Source organism: Amblyraja radiata, chromosome 3 (assembly GCF_010909765.2).
Source record: "Amblyraja radiata isolate CabotCenter1 chromosome 3, sAmbRad1.1.pri, whole genome shotgun sequence".
In the NCBI taxonomy this organism is placed as follows: domain Eukaryota; kingdom Metazoa; phylum Chordata; class Chondrichthyes; order Rajiformes; family Rajidae; genus Amblyraja; species Amblyraja radiata.
The window spans coordinates 92,577,831-92,587,818 of NC_045958.1; the positions used below are offsets into that span (position 1 = coordinate 92,577,831).

The 9,988-nt window shown below is 46.8% G+C and overlaps 1 protein-coding gene across 1 annotated transcript in view; it reads right to left on the bottom strand.

The window, feature by feature from the left end:
- LOC116971288 (15-hydroxyprostaglandin dehydrogenase [NAD(+)]-like) overlaps positions 1-4,468 on the bottom strand; it is a 38,626-nt gene extending 34,158 nt beyond the window's left edge. The window contains exons 1-3 of the mRNA XM_033018329.1: positions 4,110-4,468; positions 3,144-3,267; positions 463-569 (exon numbers count right to left, since the gene is read on the bottom strand). Of these exons, the coding sequence (XP_032874220.1) occupies positions 463-569; positions 3,144-3,267; positions 4,110-4,202 (324 nt within the window). The 5' untranslated portion in view covers positions 4,203-4,468. The remainder of the gene's footprint in view (positions 1-462; positions 570-3,143; positions 3,268-4,109) is intronic.
- Between the last annotated feature and the right edge of the window lie 5,520 nt (positions 4,469-9,988).

Consider the following 9,988-nt stretch of genomic DNA (forward strand, 5'->3'; position numbering starts at 1 on the left):
CCTCCTCCATTCCCAATTATTCATGTGCCTATCTAAATACTTAAGTGTCACTATTATATCTGCTTCCACCATTACCCCTGGCAGTGTGTTCCAGGCAACTACCTTTATCTGTCTGAAAATAAACTTGCCTTGAATATCTTGTCCCGTCTCATAGACATAAAGCATGGAAACAGGCCCTTCAGCTCAACTTGCCCACACCGACCAACATGTCCCATCTGCACTAGCCCCACCTGCCTGCATTTGGCCCATATCCCTCTAAACCTGTCCTATCCCTGTATCTGTCTAAATGTTTCTTAAACATTGCGATACAACCTGCCTCATCTACCTCCTCCGGAAGCTCGTTCCATGCACCCTACTGGTACTGCGGTAGAGTGCACTAACTGCTGCGCCATCGTACCATATAAACATCTTGATAAAGCCCGCTTGAGTTATTTGTCACATGTCACGCGTTCATGTTCTTACCAAATTAATGTTGACTGTGTTTTCCCAGTTGTTTTCATTGTTTATTCCGGCGTTGTTACACAGTATATCCAAACCTCCATAGTGTTCAATTGCTTTCTTAAAAGCACCTAAAAAATTAATACAGCATAGAATCACAGAGCAGCAGTGTTGCAGAGTCATAGAGTCACACAGCACGGAAACAAGGTATTTGGCTCACCTCATCCATGCCGACCAAGGGTCCAAGGGTCCACCTAAGCTAGTCCTGTTTGCCGCATTCAGATCCATGTACCTGTCCATGTGTCTTATACAGTATCTGCCTCAACTACGTCCTCTGGTAGCTTGTTCCATGGACCCACCACTCTACTGAAGAACACTCATCAATGCTGTGCTGGGTCTTTTGAAGACATGGCCAGTCAGTCTCTCACCCACTTTCCTGCTTGTTACCCCTCTGATACCTTCTGTCCTCCAGTCCTTCAACCAGTTAACTTGGATCTGTCAGGAGACACAAATGCTGGAGTAACTCAGTGGGGCAGGCTGCATCTTTGGAGAGAAGGAATGGGTGGCGTTTCAGGACGTGACCCTTCATCCTTCTGGAAGAAGGATCTCGATCCGAAACATCACCCATTCCTTCTCTCCAGAGATGCTGCCTATCCCGCTGAGTTACTCCAGCATTTTGTGTCTTTCGTTAGTGTATAACCGGCATCTGTAGTTCCTTCCCACACGTAACTTAGATCTGTAATCTACTGGTCATTGGCCACTCCGTCAAGCTGACAGGACATTAGACTTTAGACTTTAAAGATACAGCGCAGAAACGGGAGAAACCGGAGAAATCCCACACAGTCGCAGAGAGAATGTACAAATTGCAGACAGACAGCACTCATAGTCAGGATCGAACCTGGGTCTCTAGTGCTGTAAGGCAGCAACTCTACCGTTGCGCCACTGTGCCACCCCTGACATAAAGTCATAGAGTTATACAGACCGTCAGCCCATTATTTTCATGTTGACCTTGCCAGTACCCATGTGTACTAATCCCATTTACCAACAATTAGTCGAAAGCCTTCCATACCGTCTCATCTAGATACTTCATAAATGCCGAGACATTACCGGTCTCCTCCACACACTGAGACACCATCAGAATGCTTTATCAGAATGCTTTATTGTCATTGCATGTGTCACATACAACGAGATTACTGTGTCTCTCCATCGCGTTTTAACCCCGCCCCTCCATCAAACGCGCCAAAATCGCGCACACGGCCAGTGGCAGAATTGCAGATATATATATATATATATACACAAACTTTACCTCTGCTACATTGACAACTGCATTGGTGCCACCTTCTGCACCCATGCAGAACTCACTGACTTCATCAACTTCACCACCAATTTCCATCCTGCACTCAAATTCACTTGGACCATCTCCGACATCTCCCTACCATTTCTAGATCTCACCGTCTCCATCACAGGGAACAGACTATTGACCGACATCTACAACAAACCTACTAACCTGGATAGCTATCCAGTCTACACTTCTTCCCACCCTGCTTCCTGTAAAGACTCTATCCCCTACTCCCAATTCCTCCGTATACGGCACATCTGCGCCCAGGATGAGGTTTTCTATACCAGGGCATCGGAACGGGGGTTCCCCTCTTCTATTATAGATGAGGCTCTCACTAGAGTCTCCTCAATACCCCGCAGCTCCACTCTTGCTCCCAATCCCCCCATTTGTAACAAGGACAGAGTCCCTCTTGTCCTCACCCTTCCACCCCATCAGCCGTCGCATACAGCATATAATCCTACAACATTTTCACCACCTCCAACGGGATCCCACTACTGGCCACATCTTCCCATCTCCACCCCTTTCTGCTTTCCGCAGAGACCATTCCCTCCGAAATTCCTTGGTCAACTCGTTCCTTCCAACCCAAACTACCCCGTCCCCAGGTACTTTCCCCTGCTACCGCAGGAGATGCAACACCTGTCCCTTTACCTCCCCCCTCAACTCCATTCAAGGACCCAAACAGTCTTTCCAGGTGAGGCAGAGGTTCACTTGCACTTCCTCCAACCTCATCTACTGTATCCACTGTTCCAGGTGTCAACTTCTCTACATCAGCGAAACTAAGAGCAGGCTCGGCGATCGTTTCGCTGAACACCTCCACTCAGTCCGTATTAACCAACCTGATCTCTCGCTTGCTCAACACTTTAATAAAACAAGTAAATTTGGTTTTGTGGATAGACTGGAGGAGCTAGGATTTGTCCCGGTGGAATGGGAGTTTAGCGGAGATCAGATGGATGTATTTAAATCATGAATGGACCAGGTAGGGAGAAAGTGTTCTTATTGAAAACAAGGTCTAAAGGGGAGACATAGGGTCATACAGCATGGAAACAGGCCCGAGTTGTAGCAAAATGATTAAGATCACAATAGTCTTATGGTACAAGTTAAAGCATTCATCAAATAATACATTCATATAATTTGGACAAATATTAATACAAGAGACGGGTGATATGTATGTGTGTCGGTGTTGTCTGTATGGGTTGACATATACTGAAATAACACACACACACTGCACTGTTGCAACTATTAATCTGCAAAACATTGCAATCAGTTACATTGTGCTATTGATCAAATTAAGATTCAACAGTCAATGGCTATAATGTTGATTATATTTAATGTCAAAGAGGCTCAAACCTCATCTTACGCCACTTACATTTCAACTGTTCCTCCGAGCCCACATCGCAGGCAATGAATAAACTGTTGGCACAATCAAACTCTCTGTCCAGTTCCTCCTTAAAGGCCTCACCGACACTACGGTTCAGGTCGAGGAGAATAACCTAGGAGTAAACACAGGAGGAAGAAGGAAGAGAATGAATGCAGAGGGGTGGAGGGAACGGGAGTACCGGAGAGGTAACAGGGTGGAGGAGAGGATTTGGGATAGGGAGCGGGTGGAGAGAGAGGGGTGGAGGGATGGGATGGAGAGGGAATGGGCAGCAGGGATGGAGGGAACATGGATGGAAGAGAGAGCAGAGAAAAAGGGGTAGCAAGGAGGGTTGGAGAAAGAATGTATGGGGGAGGGAAGGGATGGAGAGAGAGCAGAGGGGAGGGGAGGAGGGAAGGGACAGCGAAGGAATGGAGAGAGGGAAGTAGAGAACGGATGGAGAGAGAATGGAGGGGAGAGATGGAGAGAACGATAGAGAGAATGGACGAATGGAGAGAAGGGATGGGGAGAGATTAGCGGGGCGGGATGGAGGGAAAGGAATGGAGGGAGACCTGAAAGTGAAATAGAGAGAAGGGAACGAGAGATCGTTGGGAGGGATGGAGAGAATGTAGGGGGAGAGAACAGAGCGGAGGGATGGAAGGACAGAATGGAGAGAGAACCGAAAGAGGGATAGAGGGAAGAGATGGAGAGAATGTAGTGAGGGAGGGAGGGATGAGATTGAGAGAGAATGAAGGGGGGTGGGGGGGGGGGGGTGGTGGAGGGAAGGGACGGTGAGGCTACGGAGAAGCGGGGAAACGCAGCGCCGGTGAATCTCGGAGGAGCAGAGGAGAGGGGTAGAGATGGCTATAGAGGACGCGGAGATAAGTTCCGGAGATCTGGGGCGGTGGGGGGGGTGAAGAAGAAAAAGCAATAAGAAGTGGTGGGTGAAGCTGCCCGCAGCCCGTGGGGTGGATGTACCTTGCATCCCTGCTGGAGGAGCGCCTCGCTGAACGCCCTGCCGATGCCCTGCGCCGCTCCGGTCACCAGCGCCACTTTGCCACAGAGAGCCATCGGGGGAGCTGGGCGGCCGGGCAAGGCGAGAGAGCAAGCGGCGACCTCTGTAAACCCTGCAGGAAACGCCGGCTCCCGGAGCCAAAGTGAGCTGTCAGCCTGCGTGCGGACTTTAGCAAAGTTCTTGTTGCCACCCCCCCTCCCTGTCCGTGCTCTCCTGGCAATGTTTGCATCACGTGTTGGCTGTTTGCAAGCTTTCTGTGACGGGACAAACGCTGCCTCCGGGGCATCGCAAACATCACCCGCAAGCCGCAGTCCCCTTTCACTCCGGCCCACCCACACTCCCCTTCCCTTCCCTTCCCTTCCCTGCACAGCAGAGCCGCTTTCCATGCACCCTCTCGGCCACGCACTAGATAGCAAAAAGCACGAAGTACTGGAGAGGGGGTGGGGGGGGGGGAGAGGACACAAACGTGCGGGTGTTTCATCTCAGCAGGTCAAGCAACATGTGTAGGAAGGAACTGCAGATGCTGGTTTACACCGAAGATAGACACAAAATGCTGGAGTAACTCAGCGGGTCAGGCAGCATCTCTGGAAAATGAAATAGGTGCTCGTTCCAAATACCCACCACACTTTGTAATAGCTTGCTATTAAATCTCTCCCCCATCACCTTAAACCTATGTTCTTCTCATTCTCAATTCCCTTACTCTGATCTATTTCTCTCATGATGTTGTACACTTCTGTAAGATCATCCCTCATCCTTCTGCGCTCCAAAGAATAGAGTCCTCGCCTGCTCAACCGCTCCCTGCAGCTCAGATCCTCAATTCCACACAACATCCTCGTAAATCTTCTCTACACCCTTTCCAGCTTGACAACACCAAAACTGAACACAATACTCTAAATGTGGCCTCACAAGAACCTGCTGCAATTTTTGCCAACCACTATCTAAAATTCTATCCACTTTAGCATCATCTGCACACTTGCTAATCATGCCATGTACGTTCTCATCCAAATCATTGATATAGATGACAAACAGTAACGGGCCCAGGCTGTTCTGTACATTCTGTATCCACCAAGAGATTGTGTTCATGTATGGTGATAGTCTTGCTGAGCTGTATGCTAAACACAGTATTTCACTTTGAGGCACACCACTAGTCACAGGCCTCCACTACGAGAAGCAACCTTCCACCATCACCCTCTGCTTCCTTCCATGAAGTCAATTTTTTATCCATTCAGCTTTCTCTCCTTGGATCCCATGCGATCTAATAGTCATTGGGCATGATTGCCGGTGGAGAAGAAAGTATTTCATAATGTTAGAGTCTCCCCAGATTGTAGAGATTCACGTGTGCCCTCAACCAGGAGCTTTGGAAGTAGGTGAAAGAGAAGGATTTACAGGGCTGTGGAAAGGCAAGAGATGGGACGGCTGAGACAGTACGGGCACAACAGACCAAGTGGCTTTCTTCCAGGCTTGAGACATTCTGTGATTCTTAGAATGTAGTTCTTCTTTTCCCAGAACAGCTTTTGGATCAATTTCCCTTCCTAAGCATTTGTGCTCTTCTGCGTAATTCCACACAATTCTAAGGTCTGTTTCCTAGCCTCACACCCCCTTGGCTTTTGATCTTGCAGATCATCATACCAAGGGCCACGTTCGCGGCAGAAGCGCTGGCCTGGCGTGAAAGAGCTGGACATCACCAATTCCATTTGGCCGACAGTGATTTCTACATAAATTGTAAATTGTCCTTAGTGTGTGTGGGATAATGTTGGTGTGTGTGGGTCACTGATCAGCGTTGACTTGGTGGGCCGAAGGGCCTGTTTCTGTGCTGTATCTCTAAACTAAACTAAAAAAATCGACTCAGTGGGCTGTTCTGTACATTCTGTACCTACCAAGGGAACGTGTTCATGTATGGTGATAGACTTGCTGAGCTGTATGCTAAACACAGTATTTCACTTTTGGTTACCTTGATACACTTGATAATAAAGAAACCATGGAGATCAGTATGGATAGGATAGTTTTAGAAGGATATGGACTATGCAGGCATGTGGGACTAGTATAAAATAGTAAGATTAAACGAGAACTTACCAGTTTGAAGTTTGATCTGTATTTTATGAGGAGTTACGATGAGGGATTACGTGAAGAGCCCGATCAGCGCGCATGCACGGCATACTTCCAAGCAGCGGTGTGGAATCACAGATAGACACAGTTATTTGAAGTAAACATAGTAAAGAAAAGGAGACATCAGTTATTAGTTTGATCCATACAATGAGGGTGGGAGCGGAACGCACGTAATCCCTCATCGTAACTCCTCATAAAATACAGATCAAACTTCAAACTGATAAGTTCTCGTTTAATCTTACTATTTTACTTCGGAGTCACGTGAGTGACTACGTGAAGACTTCAAAGCTCTGTGATTTCAAACCGTGTAACAGTTTTATTTCACTCACTGCCAAAGTTCTTGAGGGAGGAAGTGTTATCGTAATCAACCAATGAATCTGTTTTTCGAGAAACAAAAAAAGTATTTATTAACAATAACAAAATAATTGCTCCCCCGGGCTTAATTTAAATATTTGCAGCTTGTAATATTCTCTCTGCAAATAAATCAGGTTTCGTCAACGGCTTGTTATAAAAAGTTCTGAATGTCGTTTCCCTCGACCATCCTGCTGTATTCAGAATATGGCCAACCGGTACGTCCATTCTCTCGACCGTTGATGTAGATGCTGCCCTTGTGGAATGAGATTTAAATGTATTAGTATCTATTCCGGCAGCCTTCAGTACCTGTTTGAGCCACCTTGAAATGGTTTGGCTCGTTTCCCGGCCATGAGGTTTCTTGTGGCTGACCCATAAGGCTTTTTCACTCCCTCTGATATTATAGGTTGTGTCGATGTAATGTTGTAGATGGGTCACGACACACAACTGTGGCTCTGGTGGGTAGGCCCGGAATACCACTACTGGATTAGCTGTTCCTGGCCTGCTTTGTTTCACCAGACCCTGTATGACGAATGCAATCTGATCTGGGGTGGTCACCATGTTGTCCAGCCTCAACGTGTGTAGTGACTGGACCCTCTGAGCGGATACTAGTGCCATCAACATGAGTGTCTTTAGTGTAGGTTGCTCGAGGCCGAGGGATCTGGCTGGTGGCCATTCCCTGAGGTATGTCAGGACCACACTGATGTCCCAAATATGGGTATACCTGGGCTTAGGGGGCTTGATATTGTAAATGCCCCTCATCAGTTTTACCACCAGTGGATGGGATCCCATCGCCTGTTGTCCTGGCGCTGGCTTGAGATAAGCAGAAAGCGCACTCCGCGCTGTGTTGATGGCACTGTAGCTGATCCCTACATCATGGTGTAGATGGGCCAGGAACTCCAGTACATTGGTGGCTGTGGCTGTTGCATACGTTGTCCCTGTTTCTGGCAGTACTTCTCCCATTTTTTGATGCTGGTTAAGTACTGCCTCTTGGTGGATGTTCGAAGGGATGCCGACATGGTGGTGATGGTTTGTTCGGACAGTCCCAGTTCTAGGTAAGGTCTGTTCAAAACCTGCAACCCAGGAAATTAATTTTCTCATGGCATGGGTGGCTTATGCCTGATACTGGTTAAGTTAATAATCCTGGATCACTGGGAAAAACCATTGGTGATTCAACCACCATGTCATGCAGGACTGGGAACCATGGCTGTGTAGGCCAGTCGGGCACCATCAAAATACCCGAAGCAGAGTCCATCTGTATTTTGCGAAGTACCCGACTGATGAGGCAGAAGGGAGGGAAAGCATAGAAGAAGAAATTTCCCCAATCCAGCGTGAAAGCATCTAACGCTGCTGCCTCTGGGTCTGGTTCCCATGCGACATACATAGGTACCTGGTGATTTAGCCTTGATGCAAATAAATCAATATCTGGCATTCCATATTGCTTAATAACTTTAGCAAATACATGAGGGTTTAACATCCATTCGATGTTGTCATTGAATTTGCGTGACCTGGTGTCTGCCACTGTGTTTAGCTTACCTGGTAGGTAAGTAGCTGATAGCCAAATATGTCTTTCGACACACCATTGCCAAATTATGTTGACCAAATTGTCGCATGATAATGATTTTATGCCGCCCATATGGTTAATATAAGCCACCACCGTAGTATTATCAATTTGTAACCGAACATGCAAGTGCTGCATTTTAGATACATATGCTTTTAAACCATAAAAGGCGCCCAACATCTCTAGATAGTTAATGCCCAGTGTAAGTAGTAATGATGACGCTATGTTAGTCCATCTACCACTTGTGCTGGATATGGAGTTAGTTGCTCCCCAGCCTTGAGCACTGGCATCTGTTTGAATAACTAAAGTGGGGTTAGTGATAATGATAGGGCTGAAACTATGCCAAACGTTTTCTGCCCACCACTGTAGCTCTGATATTGCTGCAGTGGGTAATTTCATGACACGATCATAGTGACCTTTATGTCGTTTTAGTGCCTGTACCTTTGCTCTTTGTAAATTTTGATAGTGCAAAGGTCCGAATTGTGTAGCCGGAAATGCTGCTACCATTTTCCCAATTACTCTTGCTACTTGTCGGATAGTTGGTCGCTCGTTGACCATTAGATTGTTGCATGATTGTGCTAATTCAACCATTTTTGCTTTTGGCAAGGTAACAGTCATATGGACTGAGTTAATTGTGAAGCCCAGGTAGTCCATGATAGTGGATGGCTTCAACTTAGATTTATCTGGATGTAGGACAAACCCCAGAGTTTCCAGGAGCTGTTTTGTAGCTGATACTGCTGCCACAGCCAATTCCATCGTTTTTCCTACTATCAGAATATCATCCAGATATGCCATGACAATATGTTTTTGTTTTCTTAGTATTGCCATGGCTGGTTTCAATATTTTGGTAAATAATCTTGGGGCTGAAGTTAGATCATTGGGCAATGCTTTGTACTGCCATTGCCGCCCCATCCAGATAAATTTTAGGTATCTGCGATGATCCTTGTGTATGGGTACTAGATAGTAAGTATCTTTAAGATCAATGCTTGCCATGAAGTATCCTTTGGCAGTAACAAATGTCTCAATTTTGAAATGTATATACTTAACAAATTTATTTAGTGATGTTAAGTCAATGATGATGCGACATCCACCATCTTTTTTGGTTTTAGTGAATATATTCGATACAAATTCCAAAGGTTCATGTTTGGTCTTTTCGATGACCCCCTTTGTGATAAGTCTCACCAGTTCAGCTTGTCCCTCACGTTTCTCTTTGACGGAGGGAGAAAATACCCTTTGGGGCCAATGTTGAACTGGTGGCTATTTTTCTGGCATGAATTGTATTTTATATCCACTAATGCTGTTGAGTATATACTTGTCACTCGTGACAGTACCCCATGCTGCTTTGAACAAGTGTAATCTCCCCCCTGTTAGTAAAGAACCCTTACTCTCTATATGCTGGCAGGAACCAGACCCACCTACCTCCAGGGTTATTGTCGTTTCTTCTGTTTTCTTATGTTCTTGAAGATTTGCTTGTCTGACGTGCTGGTGATGTTGGGGGTTGGCGCATTTTCCATGGGGTCCGCTCTGGGCCCTGATCTAAAAAAGATCTTTGGGGATAAAATGCGGTCCTTGAGCTTTCACCAGTCCCATATTGAGGACGTCGACTGGTGGATGCCGTGGGGTGCTGCCGCTTGGGTATTGTAGGTCTTGGTTTGCTCGTCCCGGGGCCTGCCCTCATGAGGTTGAAAGTTTTCGATGCCTCTTCCATGTCCCTCAACTTTTTGCTGAGGTCCGTCCCGAATAACAGAGCGTCCGTCTCTGCGGCTGGGGTTTTGCACAACCCAGCAAATTTGGGATTGAGGGCAGGACTCATGATTACCCGCC